This window comes from Mustela nigripes, chromosome 1, assembly GCF_022355385.1.
Source record: "Mustela nigripes isolate SB6536 chromosome 1, MUSNIG.SB6536, whole genome shotgun sequence".
Classification (NCBI taxonomy): domain Eukaryota; kingdom Metazoa; phylum Chordata; class Mammalia; order Carnivora; family Mustelidae; genus Mustela; species Mustela nigripes.
Window position 1 is genome coordinate 6,178,108 of NC_081557.1, and position 17,416 is coordinate 6,195,523.

Sequence of the window (17,416 nt, forward strand, 5' to 3'; positions counted from 1 at the left end):
CTGGTATGGTGACGAATATTCTAAGCAGGCAGAATTCTCGACCTCTCAGAACCCCAGGGCCGGGAAGGGCAGTGATTTCCTCTCAAGGAGACCCGGACCAGCTGCTCCCCACCCCCTCCGCCCAGCTGTGAAAGCCAATTTGGGATTCCGAGGAAGAGTCACAAGTTGCAGGCTCAGGTGTCTGCCTTAAAGGGACAGAACCCAGATGGCAGGAGAGCTGGCTCGAGTGTAGCTTCATGACGTGTAGCTTCACGACGAGGCCAAGGCCAGGAAGAAACCCAACCTCAGAGACCCTGGGAGGAGGTCAAGAGGCTGTGCAGGGTAGAGGAGGGAGAGGCAGTCTCCTGGGGCAGCAGCGGTGAGGGGGGGGGGGAGCGCTCCGGGGGCTCCCAGGCCTGCTTTGCCATTACTTGGAGCTCAGCCATGGCCACACTTACCTCCAACAGCTCCCTGGAAAACTAGCCAAGGTCTGGTCTCTGATTCACTAGGGGCCAATGGGTCCCTAGCTCACTCGCCCCTCTGCCGCCGTGCAGATGAGTACCACAGGCTGTACCACAACCTCACAGCCTCCGAAGACCTTTCTCCCACTGGTCTCTCATAAGCACTCTTCGGCAGGAAGCCTGCCTCCAGGACGTTAATCGGAAAGGTCAGGTCACTTGTCTCAGGTTGCACAGCTAGTACGGGCAAAGAGGGCTGGGAAGGGAAATCATGCTTCCGCGTGCCAGGCCTTGCTCCAGGGCCTCCACACGCTTGCTCATGCTCATAACTGCTCGGCAGAAGCGGTTTTACCAGGGGGTTGGGGGGCCAAAGCGAAAGTGTCAGTGGTGGGCCTGGCGGCACCCATGTTTCAGCCTCCCAGTGTGCGAGTCCTGGACTTCTCCGTGGGGATACGGGGTAGGCTGTGTAGGGGGAGGCTCCCTGGGCGCAGGAGTGCCCTAAGAGGATTTCCCAGGGCTGTGGGTCTCATCTGGAGAAGAGTCCGGACTCCATGCTACCTGGACCCCTGTGACTTCCAGAAGGAGGCCTAGGCCAGGTATGAGCTCAGGGTTGGCCACCCCTACTGGCCATAGGGCGCAGTCTCCCATTTTTTTACTGTGGCCTGGGCATCCGGATCTGGGTTGCCCGTGGCAGCCCCTTTCTTGCCTCTGGCCGAAGAGTCTTGCTGACAAGGGACGGCCCTTGACATCCTTGTCACCCCTGGGATGAGGCCACTGGGGGCTGGTGTGCTGTCCCCAGACCCCGCCTCTCCGAACTTCCCGCTGGCTGTGGATATTCCCTCCCCGGCGCTCCGCTCCCCTTTCCCTAAGCACATCCCAGGAAGGAGATGTTAAGGCAAAGAAAACTGCAGTCAGATCCCATGGGATCATGACTAAAACTCCCATCTGTGGAGGGGCGCTCCTAAGTGCCAGGGGCTTGAGTTCATTAGCTGCTGGATTCTCTACAAAGCTGCACCAGGTGGCCGAGGAGATACGGCTCAGAGCACTGAGCGATGCGCTCTGGGTTGCACAGCAAGTCAAAGAGGAACTGAGATCAGAACCAGGTCTGGCGGGCTCCTTCAGGCTATTATCAGTCAAGGCCAGGGGTGACAGTAGAAAGAGCCCTGGGTCCCTGCAGGGAGGGGCCAACCAGGAAAGAGGTTGATAGTCATGAACACAGACTCTCGGCCTTTAACACCCTCTGAGCTGCTACAGGGAAAAGCGGGGAGGTGTGTCTTGGGCTTGTGTCCATCCTGTAGCTTCTCCTCACCTTCCTCCACGGGCAGTGGGACCCCTGCAGTACCCCAGAGCATGGGAGCTGGGGTCACTCCAAGCTCTGGGCCACATCTGAGCACTCATGACTAGACTGGTCCAGTTCTACTGGTTGAGGGGTCCAGTTCTGGCTGGGGACAAGGCACACTGGCCAATATTTGCTGACTTCCATGCCCCTGGCCAGGCACAGCCTGTTGAGCAGTTTGGGGGCTGACTTTTATTTTCTTTTTTTTTTTTAAGATTTATTTGCTGGGGAAGGGGCAGAGAGATAGAGAGAGGAAGAAACAGTTTTAAGCAGACTCTGGACCAAGCGCAGGGCGTGACATGAGACACAATGTGGGGCTTGATCTTATGACCCCGAGATGAAACCAAGTCAGACGCTTAACGCACGGATCACCCAGACACCCCCTGGGCTGACATGTAACTAACCTCCTACCAGTCGCCACACGGGTCTGCTTTCTCCAACACTCTGGGCCTTGGTCCCTCTGTCCTGCAGGCTAAGTTGGGGCTGGATCTCTGAAGCCACGCTGTCCTATGGTACATTCTAGAAGCCCTTTGTCTCCTGCTGCTCTAGGACTGAACCAGGAACTTGTGTGGGATGCACTCAAGGGTCCAGATAAAGGGTTTCAATCTACCAAAGTGTTACACAAACAGCCTGAGCCCCAAACGAGGTGAGAAAGCAGGCCCCAGCCCCCTCAGAGATAAAGCCTGTGGGCGAGGCAGGGAAGAGCTCTCGGGAAAAAGCAGAGGCAGCACAGCCCACAGGCTTCGGCTGGGTGGATCCCAGTGCCAGAACCACAAGAGGTAAAACCTGACAATGAGCACGGGCAGGAGCCACAGGCAGGCTGCTGCGGAGGAGGGGGGAGTCTGCTTCCCCCCCACCCCACCCTGAGCATCAGCGACAATCCGGCAGTATCAGCACTGAGGAAGGGGAAGGCCATGGCCCTGCCAAGCTGCTGCCGGAGTACACCAGGCCCATGCGACAGCGTCACAACACAAAGGGTGAGCAGACTCTGAGGCGACCCTGGTCCCATCCAGGAGAGCATCAGAAACACAGGCTGGAACTCTAGGGAGAGTCTCAATTACCAGCCCAGTCTGGAAGTCAGGCCGGCACTCTCTCAGGAAGTGGGGGCCCTCCCAGGAAGTGGTAACACAAACTGGGCCCTGCTTGGGCCACCTGGTACTCGTTCAGACCCAGCCCTGCACTGAACCCTTATTCCTACCATAACCATCAGGATCTCCAACTACTCACATAATTGTTCTCTTCCTGGGGCTTCACTTTTGGTTTCCTTTTTATCCTTCTACTAACCGGAGATGTAGCTAATATTCAGAAAAGCACACAGAATCTGTTTTGTTACCACCACACAGGTTAAGGCTTGGAAGCAGCCACCCCCACACCCAAGCTGCCCCATGCCTCACACCTGCCTCCTTCCCACAAAGGTCACCACACTTTTCTACTCCTGATTTTTGCAATAAGCATTTCCTTGCTTTTTCTAGCTTTACCGACGACAGAGATGACTAAGGATCTACTTGTTAACTTCACATGAATGCACTCACACTATTGAACATTTTGTTTGCTTGGCATTGAAATTCACCTGCCACCTGTTAATTTCCGATGGTATGGACAGCCATTGAGGGTTGTTCTGAACAAAGCCACTGTGAACATGCATCGAGGGGCAGGTCTGCGGGTGTCCCTGGAAACAGTCCCAGGAGTGGAATTGCTGGGTCACAGGACAGGTCTTATCTTCAGCTTCACTGGAAAACGCCCGACTGTTTTCCCGAGGCTTCAGGCCAATCTACACTCCTACTAGCTGGGCGTCGGACACGGCTGCTCCGTTCCCTCATCAGCACTCAGGACTGTTTGACGTGAGCGTTTCTGCCAGCGATGATGGCATCTCACTTGTTTCCGATTATTGCTGTGACTGACCACCTTTTCCCGAGCTCATGCCCGCATCTAGGTGTTCCTTTCGTGGCTGCCTTTCAGGTGTTTTACTCTTTTTTCTATTGTGTTGTCTGCCTTGTCTTCATCACAGTCACCTTCCTTGGATGCGGTCCCGTGTTGCTTGTGTTTACTGCAAATCCCTCTCCCACCCCAGGGCCAGCACCGCCACCCTCTTTGTGGTTATCTTCAGACAAATAAAAGGTCTATTAACGGAGTTGAATTTATCAACTTTTCCTTAATTTTTCCATACCCTGAGCACGAGAACCTTCTTGAGGTTTCCCAAGTTTTGCATTTAGTATCTGTCGTTCTCTCCTCACCAGACTGTGAACCCCCTGAGAATTCTGGAGGCCAGCAGTTCCTTGACGATGCTCCGCAGAAGGAAGGAAATCCAGGCAGGGCTGGTTGTACACAAGCAGCATTTCAGCTGATCCTTACAACCTCATTTTCCAAGTGGGGAAACAGAGGCTCGGAGAGGCCAAGTGACATGACCAGGGAACAAAGGGCCCTCGGGTATATGGGTTTTAGAGTTACACTTTGAGAACCAAACTGGCTCCTTCCTAGCAGTAAATCCACAAATTACTCAGTCTTTCTGAGCCTCTGAATTCCTCACCTATAAAAGAGAAAACAATTATTTATTACTGTGGGAGAAAGAAATGTTTGCAAAGATCTCAGCCATGGGCCTGGTTCATATTGAGTGTTCAACAAAGACCAGGATAAAAATGTACCCAACATGTAACTCATTCACAGCTGTGATGTCCATGTTCTTTCTGCCTCCTTAAGAGAGCCAAGGAGATGACCAGAGCCCTGCCCATTCCTCCCAAAGGCCAGGAGAGCCCATGATGATTGTCAGGTGAACTCTAACCCACATTTGATCCACCCTCTTCCTGGAATCCGACTCCCACTGACTTTTCCACCAGGTGCTGCCTAGCCCAGCTGTTGACTCAGCTGACATCTGGAACATCACAGCCCACCCAGATCCCAGAAGGGGACAACCCACGCTCTCTGCCAGATCACTAAGGGATACTCCAAGGCACCTGCCTGAGGCCCACGTGGCTAGGGTGGCTGCCCTCCAGAGCGGGAAGGAAGCTGCCAGTTTCGATCTGTGCTGATAAGGTGTGTGGCAGACCTGGTCGATCCTGGGGCAAGTCCCAGCCCACCTGCTTTTCAACACCTAAAGCCCAGTCATGAAGGCCACTGACTTTATTGATTTAAAAAACTTTACAAGGACAGTGACTATTCCGCCAAAAAAGGAGCCAAATAGCGTAAAACAGACCAGTGGGGGTGGGGGTGAGGGAAGGGCCAGGAATCCACTCGGAAAAGCCGATAATTGTTGACATGAAACTAGCAGGGGAAGAAGAAGGGAGATGCATGCAAAAAAGTTGAAATGGTGGGGGAGAGAACTCCCCAAAGACCTTGAAGTACATCAAAAGTGAGTACGACAACAGCAATCTCTTCCTTTGTAGAGGACAGGGGAGGAGTCCCCGCGCAGGTGCAAACTCTGGAGACTCGATGCTGGGGCTAGGGGCTGGGGGCTCCCCAAGTGAGCCTCACAAAAAGGCGTCGCACCACTCTCGAAGGCACCCAAAGCAGTCCCGGGACTGCTTGGCATTGGCACCACATGTGTCCTTCAGCCATTCCCGGAAGAGATCTTCATCTTTCTTTAGCACCAGAAACTGGCCAAGGACCACATAGGCCTGCAAAACAGGCAAAGTAAAGGGCATGCTGCTGAGTGCTCTGCGGGACTAAGAAAGAATGAGAAGACCACTCTGTGGCATTCAAAGCACATGAGCCTAGAAGTAGGGGAGGCGGTGGCTGCCTCTTCACATCACACATCAACAGCCACCCCCAACAGCTACTCTCGCTTTCCTCACCCCCAAAGCACCAGAAAACACTGTAGTCCACCACCCCCAGCCCTTCCCAGGTGCATGCAGCCTGCCCACACCTTGTCAAAGCCCCTTTCCTCCAGCTTCTTGCCCAAGACTTCACCAATCCCGGCCAGGCTCCCCACTGGCTTTTCCCCCATGGGCTCTGCCACGAAGTCTCGGTGCTTTTGGGAGGTTGTCATCTTGATCAGCTGAATCTGGGAATCCCAAGAAAAGGGAGTTAGGGCTGAAAACCGGGAACTCCCAAGAGACCAGGGCAATGTTTTGTTATGAGAAAGCGGAACCAGCCATTATGGCTGCTAACTCAATTCTCATCAGTTCACGGATGTGAGAACTGAAGTCCAAGAAGAGCCCCCCGCCCCGCCCCGCCCCGTCAAAGAATGGTTCTGAGTCCTCCCTGAAACTGTCACTCTCTCTGTGACCTTGGCTGGCTAAGGCGGCACTGAGCCCTCCTAGAGCGGCTCCCCGGCCTGAAAAGCAAACGATGGGTCTCTCGGCCCCGCTCGCCTGCACGCACCGCTCAGAAAGCGCTGGCCGCGGAGAGCGTAAACCTGCTCCTTCAGCCCCTCGGGGTCATCGCTCAGGCTCCCGCCCAGCCCCGCCCGCCGGCCCCGCCCACCTCCCCGCCCTCTCCACGCGCCGCCGCGCCCCGCCCTCTCCCCGCACGGCGGCCCGGGCCTTCTCCGAAGGCGCATCTTCTGGCCCGCTACGGCGCCGAGGTCCCTCACCTCCCCCCCTCCCCGCGGCCCCTCCCGCCTCCAGCTCGGGGCCTGCTCCGCGGGGAGCGCTCACCAGCAGCTCCGGCTTCTGTAACGGCTCCTCCCGCCACCCGGCTGCTCCCAGCGATACCTCAACACACTAGAACTTTCTTCCACTTCCGCTTCCGGGTCGTCTCACGAGCTGCCTTTAAAAAAAAATTCCGAGTCGGGCACTTCTAGCCGCACAGAGCCATAGAGATGAGGCGTCCCCGACCTCAACGGCGCCCTCAGTGAGCACCGCTTTCGGGTCGTTTTGCGGGAAGCCCGGCTGCCTTCTATGGTCTCGCTTCTCGGGCAGCATATCCGGTCTCAAGGAGCTGAAGCCTTCGAGAAAACTCCATTGCCCGCTGGGCGGCATCGGGAACTGAAGAACTTCGCCTTGGCCGACCGGGCGGGGGGAAGCGTTTGAGGGACGGACAAGGCAGGGGAGGGTGGCCGATAGGCTTCCGGTATAGTATCGGAAGTACGGTGCTCGGAAGGGTCCGACTCCGGAGGGCTCCTGTAGTCCTCCTCGTCACCGGGCTTGGAGGAGTCAGGAAGGAGTCGGAAGCGCGGGGGGCTTGAGTCTACGTCCACGCCGGTGTGGTGACCGCCGGCCCTTTTCTGTGCCCTCGTTGACTCAGCTGCGGAGTGAGTCGTGGGCGAGCTTCCCTCCGTGTCCAGCCTGGAGAACGAGGTCGTTCGGGCAGTGCCCGTGGGCAACGAGGGCGAGAGAGTAAGTGTGGGTCTCTCTCTCTCTCTTTCATTACTTGCTTGACAGAGACACAGTGAGAACGGGAACACAAGCTAGGGGAGAGGGAGAAGCAGGCTGCCCGCTGAGCAGGGAGCCCGACGCTGGGCTCGATGCCAGGACCCTGGAATCATGACCTGAGCGGAAGGCAGCCGCCTAACGACTGAGCCACCCAGGCGCCCCCGTGGGTCTCTCTCTGAGCGTCTCTCCTCCAGCATAGGGACGAGGGCAGGGGACGGCAGCTAGAGCTGACGCTGAGGAGTTTGCTCTGGGAAGCGCTCTGCCTGGGTGGTACCAGTCCTTGTCTCCTCAGCACCCGCGTCAGAAATCTGGCCGGCGCCGCAGCCCAAGCCGGCTTTCCAGACCTTTTGTTAACCCGTTTTAACTCGTTCTTGGCAGGGACCATCGCTCTGAGTCTCCTAAGTGGCTTCTGGCTGTAGTGTTTTAAACAAAACAAAACAAAACAAAACAACAGCATCTGTGCTGTGTGGCTGTGAGACACGTGCGATGGACAAACGTGTGAGGAAGATACTGTTTATCGCACATTCCTTCCCCAGCGGTAGCCAGAATGACTTCTGTAGAACATGTATTTAGTTGCTGTGATTATGTCAATACTTACAACAGGAGGGTTTTTTTTTTTTTTTAAGATTTTACTTATTTATTTGAGAGTGAGAGCACAAGCAGGGGGAGGGGCGGAGAGAGGAGAAGCAGACTCTCCACTGAGCAGGGAGGCTGATGGGGGGCTCCATCCCAGGACCCTGGAATTATGACCTGAGCGGAATGCACAGGTTTAACCAGCTGAGCCACCCAGGCGCCCCTCACAGGAGTTGTTTTTATGTGCCATTTGCTGTATTAAGTGCTTAGTTTGCGTTATTTTATTCTGTTAACAGTGATGGGAGTTAGCTGTTCTTTTTCTCTGAAGCTAGAGAAGTTGAACAACTAGGAAATAGCCAAGGTATTGAATCCTAGTAATTGGGTTTTCGAGCTCACATTCTTAACCAGGACACAGTCACTTCTCAGTAAAAGGTCTCTCTCCCATCTTCAGAACAGTCCTGGGTTTGAACTTGCCATCCACGAAACTCAGGAGGAGGAGCTGACAGTCTCTGCATCCCTCAACCCCTGCAACAGGACCCAGCATGTCTCAGGCTACCAAGAGGAAGCATGTGGTGAAAGAGGTGCTGGGGGAGCACATGGTGCCCTCTGACCAGCAGCAGATCGTGAGGGTGAGTGGCATGGGGCAAAAGCTGCCCTGCCTCCCCCTCCTTCTAGTCCCCTTGGGCCCCTAGGACGGGGGTAGGGTGCAGCACAGCTCACTGGATATTTGAGCTAAGCGATGAGGCTCATTAGTTCTGGGTCTCTCTTGGAGCAGGTGCTCAGGACGCCCGGGAACAATCTGCATGAGGTGGAGACGGCCCAGGGGCAGCGCTTCCTGGTGAGCATGCCCTCCAAATACCGGAAGAACATCTGGATCAAGAGAGGTGAGAGAGGCAGCCCGTAGGAGACAGCTGCTTCCTGTCGGCTTGGCCTTCCCCACTGCAAGTGGGATCTGCTGTGTTTTTTCTTCTTTCTTACCTGCAGGGGACTTCCTCATTGTTGACCCTATTGAAGAGGGAGAAAAAGTGAAGGCTGAGATCTCCTTTGTGCTCTGCAAAGACCACGTGCGCTCTCTGCAGAAGGAAGGGCTCTGGTAGGGTAGTTACTTTGGTCATTGGCTGTCTCATTTCTGGGGAGACTGATTTCCTAGCTGTGAAATTGGAGGAGGGAAGGTCATGGCATCCTAGGCAGGGACAGCTCGAAACGGGTTTTGTGCTGGTCGAGTTTTGTCTCCTTTCTGACCCCGGCTCTTCTCTTGGTGCAGGCCTGAGGCCTTCTCAGAAGTGGCTGAGAAACACAACAACAGGAACAGGTGAGAAGGCTTAGGACAAAAAAATGGGGGTTCAGGCCTTGGCGCCTTGAGGAGGAAGTAGAAACATTCTTCCTATGTAGAGGCCCTGGTAAGATGCTCCTAAGTATGTGGTTGGGAGTACGGCTTGGAAGTCCCATGTCCCGGGTTGAGGTCATGGTGTTGCCTCTTGTAAATGAATGATTTTAAGTAGGTCACTTGATCTCTTAAGCCTGGATTTCCTCGTCTATAAAGTGGGAGCTTTGTGAGGATTAAAGGAGTTAATGCTTGTAAAATTGCTTAGTATAATACTTGGTATGTGGTATGAGTGCCCTGAGCGTTAGCTCGTGGTTGTAGAATCCTTATTATTAAAGCCAGTGGTTTTCGCAGACTTCGGAGGTGAGGTGGAAGGTGGTCTTTAGTCAGTCTTTCTTGACCATGTTGTCTTCCTTTTTGTGGGGCTCCTTGATTGCAGATCTAGTTTTTCTAGAAGGCATTGGGTTAACCCTGTCCCTTTTCCCCCGTGCAGACAGACCCAGCCAGAACTCCCAGCAGAGCCACAGTCCTCCGGAGAAGAGTCCAGCTCTGAAGACGATTCCGACCTCTTCGTTAACACCAACCGCAGACAGTATCATGAGAGCGAGGAGGAGAGCGAAGAGGAGGAGGCAGCCTGAGTCCCTGGATCCACTTCTCTTGCTCAGAGACTAGTTCTTGGCTCCTCTGAGCTTGGACATTCTCAGGGTGCTCTGCAGATCTTCCCCCCGGGATGGGGGACAAGGCAGGACCCCTCTCTGAACTGACCTTTTGCTCAAGGAGAATTAAACCCCCGGTGGGTGATGACTTGTGCCGGTGTCTGAGTGGCTCTCTAGAGGGAGGAGGGACCTGTGGTGAAGTGAAAAACTGCTCCTTGGTGGGTCCCTCAGGTGCAGGTCCTAAACGAGCAGGAAATGGGAATGGCTGGAACTTTTCCTAGATTCTCTCTCTCATTGGGCCATCAGTGAGCACCAGGCCCTGTGCTGTGCCTTCTTGGGTGTATTTAATAGAAACTCGGAACAATCCATCTGTATTATTTGCTGGTAATTAATACTGACTCAGGCATTCAGGAACACAGCTCTAGGACCTAGTGCCCTACCTCTAAGAGACACTCAGGACAAATTTCATAGCACCTGGTAAGCTGCTTTTCCTGGCTTTCTGCTCACTGTCTGCTGGTGCACCGCCTCCATACTGCTGCGTACATCACTCTGCTCAGTGGCCTCTTTGAGGCTGCTCTGACTGTTAACTCCGCAGCTTTCCTGCAAGCCACCTCATCCCACTTCCTTGAAGCTTTCACCCCTGGTTATATACACTCTCTTCGTTGTTGGCATTGATCTTCTAATCACTGTTCACACCCTGAACAGTTTATCTCCTGGCTTCGAGTCTTCCAGCTCTGCTTCTGCTGGCATTTTCTCCATCCCATGGATGGGCCTGCTCAACCCCATGGCCCCCTAGTTCCTTGTCTTCCTCTCCAGGCTGCTGCCTACCTCAGTAGTCACTCCCTGCCCTCCCGCCATTGATAGGAATTGCGGCCCCTTTTGAATTCAAGTATGTGCAGTCACCACCTCCTGGCTTTCTGGCTTACTTGCTCCACTACCTCCTCTGTGACTACCTCCTCTGTATCTTCATCTGCTGCACCCCCCCCCCGCCACCCACCACACACATTCTTCCCATTACTGTCCTATCTTCACTTCCCTCCTTGTGCAACAGGGATTCCATCCACACCCTCCACTTCCTCATTTCCCTCCCCTGTACTTATCCAGTAAGACTAACCCTGGCCAACACAGCTGTCCACGTCTGGGCCTGTGCTCAAGTAACTGCTAGAGAAAACAGCTAACCTAAATTCATAATTCTAAACCTCAGGTGGACACTGAGCGCTGCCTATAGATCTCTGGGATGTCCTATTTCACAGCTTGTATGTTGTCTACCAATTCTGCCTTCCCTGTAAGGTATTGACCACACACTTTGTTAAGAAACTGTAGCCATTGGAGGGAACTCTCACCTGCTCATTACCAAGCCTACAGATGTGCTTCTGGGTTGTCTTGTCTTCAACTTCCCTGTGTAACCCAGTGGGACTTAAACCTTTCCTCTTGTGCTTTGGACCATGTCTGTCTTCTTGCTTAAGGAGTTCATGCACGTTTTGTTTTTTCCCTTCCTCTCTACTGAATCTTTCAGCATCAGAGGTGCTGTGGACTCTCCCATCTAAAACACAATCTGAAGGACTTGTCACTGGTCGCATATCCTTTCCAGCTACGGCTTCGTGTTATCTGCTTCTTGGTCACTTTCCCTCCTATTAGCTTAGTATAGCTTTAAACATATACATGTCTATATATTTGTGTGTATGTGTATATATACAGAAAACTTCAGATGAGTTAAGAATGTGTACATGTATCTAACTTGTCTGAAATTTATTTTTTATGGGAGGCAAATTTTTTTTTTTCTAAAGGGGTAGTCACTTATCTTTATACCATCTATTGAATGAGTCTTTACGGATCTAAAACACCTTTTTAAAATAAACTAAATTCCTGCAAACTCTCTCTGGAGTTTCTCATCTGTTCTGTTGGTGTTAAGTGCACATACCATGTTTTATGGCAGGACTCGTGATCTCAGAGCTCTTTCACCCTGCCCCACCGTTACTTGAAAATTTTGTATTTTTCCTTACACAAGAAGTCCAGAAGGACCTTGTCCATTTCCATTTTAAAAGCCTGTTAAGATTTTAATTGGCAGGGTTTTAAATCTCAGAGCTTGATGTGGAGAAAAATGCTATCTTAACAGTTTTGAATTTTCGTATCCGGAAACGGAGTGTGTATGTGCTTTTGTAAGGCTATTTTCACGTGGTTCTTTCTGGTTCAATTTAGTACTAGGAGTTTTTAGAGTTATTTGTGGTTATGAATGGGATCTTTTGAAATTACATTTCTGACTGTTACTGGCATTTAGGAAAGCTGTCTTTTTTTACCCAAGTTAATCTAATATTTTTTTTCTTTTTTAGATTTTATTTATTAGAGATCACAAGTAGGCAGATAGGCAGGCAGAGAGAGAGGAAGGGAAGCAGGCTCCCTGCTGAGCAGAGAGCCTGATGTGGGGCTCTATCCCAGGACCCTGAGGTCATGACCTGAGCCGAAGGCAGAGGCTTTAACTCACTGAGCCACCCAGGCGCCCCAATCTAATCAAAAATTTATAAAATGTTTTATCATTTATTTGACAGAGCAAGAGAGCACAAAGCGGGGGTTGGGCCAGAGGAAGAGGGAGAAGCAGACCGACTGCTGAGCAGGGAGCCGGATGCATATCTCCGTATGCTGATCCCAGGATCTTGGGATCCTGGCCTGAGTGAGCCGAAGGCAGACACTCAACAGACTGAGCCACCAGGCGCCCTCTAATGGAATTCTTTTGTGCTCATAGTTTTTCAGTTGATTTTCTTGGCTTTCTGGGCCATCCAATCCTGTCCTACTGGTGATAGTTTTATCCTTTATCCTTGTTTCTTTTTAGGGATCATGGAGGCCAAGGTCTTCAGTATAATGTTGGGTGGCACCCTCATTTTTCTCCCTGTGGGAACTGTTCTCAGGAGTCATGTAACAAAACTCTTGCCTTAGGGGCCTAATAGATAACCTTCATTAGGGCTAAAAATGTTTCCTTCTGTTCTTAGTTTACTGAAGGATTTCCCCCTTTATTTAATAGTGATGGATTTTGAGGCTATAGAGATAACCGAAAGACTTTGTTTTATTATTGTGGTTCTTTCTATGGACAGACTTCCTTGCATTGAGCCATTCTGGCAATCTCATATAACCCCCCCCTCTTATGTTTCTTTAGGATTTTTATATTTATTCCTGAGACTATTTCACTTCTTATTTGAATGATCTCCCTGTCCCAATTTGGTAACAGTCTTATGCTAGCCTTGTAGAATGGGCTTGGAGACAGTTCATCTTTTTTCTTGGTCCTCAATTTGCAGAACAGGAGTTATGTGTTGCTTCAAAGTTTGGTAGGCTTTATTTATAAAAACATCTGTGTTTGGTTCCTTTTTAAGGAGTAGAGACTTGCCTGCCTTTTAATTCCGTGGCCTTTTGTCTGTTCGGGTTCTCTATCCTTGAGCCCATTTTGGCACTTTATATTTTTCTGTAGACAGATTTCATCTGCATTTAAGCGTCTTCAGGCAAAAGGGTATACACAGTATTTGTATTATTGGGGAATTTATTAGCTGTAAGTGACAAAATCTAACTCTAAACTAGCAGAAGCAAACGAGGGCTCATTGACCAAAAGTCTTAAGAGAACAGCTGTGGGCAGAGCTGATCTAGAACCACCATGCTTTCACCCAGGCTCCCTCTCTGTTTCTTGGATGATCTTCACTTTGCTAGGTGGGCCAATCTCGGGCTCCCTGCCATCATCTGCTGCAGGAAGCTTCAGGTTGCCCTCAGTCCGTATAGGCAAAAAGTTCCTTTGTTAGCATCTGTGTATGTCATGGAAGACCATTGGGTCATCTTGGGTCACTGGCCCTCTCCTGAGCAAGCGCTGTGGGCAGAATAGGGAGGATGGGGTGAGTGGCAGATGAGCCAAGCCTGATGCATATGTACAGCACGTGCTTCCTGGGGAATAGAGCAGTTCTCTTACCAGAATAAGGGGACAACAGGGGAGAGCAGATTAAACCAGCTAACATTTGTCCTCCATTTTGTGTATTTTCTCTGCAAGATGTCCACTTACGTTCCTAGCTGTTCCTTCTGTTTCTTTGGGTTTGTTTGCTCATTTCTACCTTATTGAGCCGCATGCTTCATTTCAGTCTTGTTTTCTTACACATTTATGGCTACAAATTTTCCTCTAAGTACTTCTTTGGCTGTTACCCGCTTGGTTATGTGGAGCTGTGGTTTTTTTGGCCTTACATCTGTAGCCCTGGCCTTAGGGTTTTGGTTTTCTCTAGCCCTCAGTGATTGTGTGATTTACCTAAGAGCCTCTATTAACCCTCCCAAAACCTTTTCATCTCTACTTCTCCATCTCTTACCAGCCATTTAGCTTCTGTGGGTTGTAGCTAAGAATCCTGGAGGAGGTAGAGTACTTGTGTTCCCCAGCGTCCTCCTGTTGGTCATTCTCTGAAGCTGAATCCCACTTCTCTCCTCCCAGCTTAGTGGCAAATTCCAATCATGAGTGAACAGATGTCCCAGGGTGAGCTGAGCGTTCTTGTTTTTTTTTTAGAAAAAAAAAATTTTTTTTTAAAGATTTTATTTATCAGAGAGAGAGGGGGAGAGAGCGAGCACAGGCAGACAGAATGGCAGGCAGAGGCAGAGGGAGAAGCAGGCTCCCTGCTGAACAAGGAGCCCGATGTGGGACTCGATCCCAGGACGCTGGGATCATGACCTGAGCCAAAGGCAGCTGCTTAACCAACTGAGCCACCCAGGCGTCCCTAGAAAAAAAATTTTTTTAAAGATTTGATTTATTTATTTGACAGAGACACAGCGAGAGAGGTAACACAAGCAGGGGGAATGAGAGAGGGAACATAAGCAGGGTGAGTGGGACAGGGAGAGGCAGGCTTCCTGCCAAGCGGGGAGCCCCATGTGGGGCTCGATACCAGAACCCTGGGATCGTGATCTGAGCTGAAGGCGGACACTTAATGACCAAGCCACTTAGGTGCCCCAGCACTGAGTGTTCTAAGAGCCCTTTCCCCTATGTCATGGCCAGTCTGGATGATTGGTCGCCTAACAGTACTGACAACACCTGCAGTTAGGTTTGGGACTTGTGGCCCTTCAGGTTCTGCACGTGAATCACCAACCTTACAGTAGGTCCTTTGATCAGAGCCTCCCCACCTGCTTCCTCCCTCATCATCCAACCACGCATATATATGGGCCAAGGAGCACACACGGCAGTCTGAGCTAGCCACGTGTTTTTTCTCCTTGAAACTGTAAATGTGGTAAGAGACCTTGACGGTTTCTCACCATAAAACATCCTTGCATTCCTGGAATAAAAGAGGCATGATCTATTTTTCAAAAGATTGCTGGGTATTTGGGAGCAATTTGGCATTCAGTCTCATAGGTGAGATGGTTTAAGTTTTTTTCTTTCCCGTGCTGCCCTTCTTATGTCAAGGTTATGCCGATCTTAAAAAGCGAGTTAGAGTGTCCTGTCTCTATTTTCATTACAAGCGTTTGTACCAGATTGGAATTTTGCATTTCCAAAATTTTTGGTAAAACTTGCTGTAAAACCAACTGTGCCTGGCATCTTTAGGGTGGGTGGGAAGGTTTTTTAAAAATATACTTTCTTTAGAGAGAGTGCACACTAGCAAGGGAGGGACAGAGAGAGAGAGAGAGAGAATCCTAAGCAGGCTCCACACTCAGAGCCGACGTGGGGCTCCCATCTCCTGACCCTGAGATCAGGACCTGAGCTGAAATCAAGAGTCAGCTGCTCAAGCGACCAAGCCACCCAGGCACCCTGGGTATAAAGACTTTTTAACTCTGGATTTTTGTTGATAGTATGTTGTTCAGGTTTCTCTTCTTGATACTAACAAGGAAAAGTATTTTCCTATTTCCTCATTTTATCTGTGTTTTGAAGTTTATTGCACGGAGTAATTTGCAGAATTGCCTTTTTGTCATCTTGACTGTATCCACATTATGTCTTCTTTTTACATCTGATATGATTACACTTTCTCTTTTGAGTCCTGTCAGTCTTCGTAGACACTTCTCCGTCGGTCTTCAGAACACCAGCGCTTTGTTGTCATTCGTCCTCACTGTTTGCTTGTTTCTGTGTTGTGGATTTTTACGTAGTTCCCCTGCCCTCACGCTCGCTTGGGTTCATTCTGTGGCTCTTATTCTAAATACACCCTTGAGGCTGGACACTCTGGCTTTACCTCCTCCCCCACGCCAGCCTGAAGAAAAGCTGAAAGAACTGTGTGCCTTTTTTTTTTTTTTAAGATTATTTATTTATTTATTTGGGAGAGAGAGAGATCACAAGTAGGCAGAGAGGCAGGCAGAGAGAGGGGGGGGGGAGGCAGGCTCCCCGCTGAGCAGAGAGCCCGATGTGGGGTTCCATCCCAGGACCCTGAGATCATGACCTGAGCTGAAAGCAGAGGCTTAATGCACTGAGCCACCCAGGCGCCCAGAGCTGTGTGCCTTTTGGTGGGGCCACCGCTCTGTAACATATGCCACCTTGTGTCTCTTACTGTGCACAACACACGTGGTTTGCACATGGAGTAGTCACGTCTCTTTAACCCTTTTAATTTAGAACAGAAACCTTAATGGGTTTTTTTTTCCCTATTAAATGGGCTTTTTTAACAAGAGCAGGTGAGTTATCTTATGAAAATGTCCCTCATTTGGATTTGTGTGATTGTTTTTGCATACTTAGATTTGGGTCAAACAATTTTGGCAAAAATAGCCCAGAACAGATTATGTGCTTCTTTGCGTATCAAAAAGCACAGAAAGGATAATGGCTAGTTATTGGTGATGCTAATTTTTTTTTAAGATTTTATTTATTTATTTGACAGAGAGAGATCACAAGTAGGCAGAGAGGCAGACAGAGAGAGAGGAAGGGAAGCAGGCCCCCCGCTGAGCAGAGAACCCGATGTGGGACTCAATCTCAGGACCCTGAGATCATGACCCGAGCCGAAGGCAGCGGCTTAACCCACTGAGCCACCCAGGCGCCCGGTGATGCTAATTTTGATCGCCTGGTTAAAGAGATGGCTTCTAGATCATTTTTCTTTTTTCTTTTTATTTTTTTTAAAGATTTTATTTATTTATTTGACAGAGAGAAATCACAAGTAGATGGAGAGGCAGGCAGAGAGAGAGGGAAGCAGGCTCCCTGCTGAGCAGAGAGCCCGATGCGGGCCTCGATCCCAGGACCCTGAGATCATGACCTGAGCCGAAGGCAGCAGCTTAACCCACTGAGCCACCCAGGCGCCCCCATTTTTCTTTTTTAAAAGATTTTATTTATTCATTTGTTTCTTTGTTTATTTATTTATCAGAGAGAGAGCAAGCACAAGTATGGGGAGCAGCAGGCAGAGGGAGAAGCAATCTCCCGCTGAGCAAGGAGCCCAACACGGGGCTCGATCCCAGGACTCTGGAATCATGACCCAAGCTGAAGGCAGCTGCTTAACGGACTGAGCCACGCAGGGGTCCCCTAGATCATTTTTCTCCGAAGGTACTATTTTTCCTTTGTGGGACAGTCTTACCTTTAAGGCCAAAATGTTCTTTGATGCAGCTCTATGTGTATTTGTATTTAGTTGCTATTTTTTTTAAATTGAGTATTATATTTAGTTATTTTTTAAAATTGATTTTTTTAATTGAGGGAAACAAGATTTCCCACCATAACCATTTTTTAGTGTATTTAGTGTTAACTACACTCACATTTATGTGCAAACAATCTCCCTTCGTGACCAGCTTATTTCACTCAGCATAATGTCTTCAGGGTTCATCCACGTTGCAGCACATGGTAGAGTTCACTTTCTTTTTAAGGCTGAGCCATGTGCCATTTT

At 50.4% G+C, this 17,416-nt stretch overlaps 2 protein-coding genes and 1 long non-coding RNA gene across 5 annotated transcripts; 2 read left to right on the top strand and 1 right to left on the bottom strand.

Moving 5' to 3' along the window:
• The first annotated feature begins 1,264 nt into the window (after positions 1 to 1,264).
• LOC132018384 (uncharacterized) lies at positions 1,265 to 5,075 on the top strand. Its single transcript, XR_009404521.1, has 2 exons — positions 1,265 to 2,750; positions 3,246 to 5,075. It is a non-coding gene; the product is annotated as an uncharacterized LOC132018384 (long non-coding RNA).
• Positions 4,876 to 6,469, bottom strand: BANF1 (BAF nuclear assembly factor 1). 2 transcript variants are annotated; one of them, XM_059401229.1, is made up of 3 exons: positions 6,366 to 6,469; positions 5,633 to 5,770; positions 4,876 to 5,384 (listed from the first exon to the last, which is right to left on the bottom strand). In XM_059401229.1, the coding sequence occupies exons 2-3, from the start codon at positions 5,753 to 5,755 to the stop codon at positions 5,238 to 5,240; spliced, it is 270 nt and encodes an 89-aa protein (XP_059257212.1). In that variant the 5' UTR covers positions 5,756 to 5,770; positions 6,366 to 6,469; the 3' UTR covers positions 4,876 to 5,237. The 2 variants fall into 2 exon arrangements, with proteins under 2 accessions (XP_059257212.1, XP_059257220.1); XM_059401237.1 differs by lacking the exon at positions 6,366 to 6,469 and adding an exon at positions 6,091 to 6,180.
• A 103-nt stretch (positions 6,470 to 6,572) lies between these two features.
• Positions 6,573 to 11,513, top strand: EIF1AD (eukaryotic translation initiation factor 1A domain containing). 2 transcript variants are annotated; one of them, XM_059401206.1, is made up of 7 exons: positions 6,573 to 7,046; positions 7,952 to 8,016; positions 8,107 to 8,284; positions 8,431 to 8,539; positions 8,640 to 8,748; positions 8,920 to 8,967; positions 9,473 to 11,513. In XM_059401206.1, the coding sequence occupies exons 3-7, from the start codon at positions 8,198 to 8,200 to the stop codon at positions 9,615 to 9,617; spliced, it is 498 nt and encodes a 165-aa protein (XP_059257189.1). In that variant the 5' UTR covers positions 6,573 to 7,046; positions 7,952 to 8,016; positions 8,107 to 8,197; the 3' UTR covers positions 9,618 to 11,513. The 2 variants fall into 2 exon arrangements, with proteins under 2 accessions (XP_059257189.1, XP_059257180.1); XM_059401197.1 differs by lacking the exon at positions 7,952 to 8,016.
• The last annotated feature ends 5,903 nt before the right edge of the window (positions 11,514 to 17,416 follow it).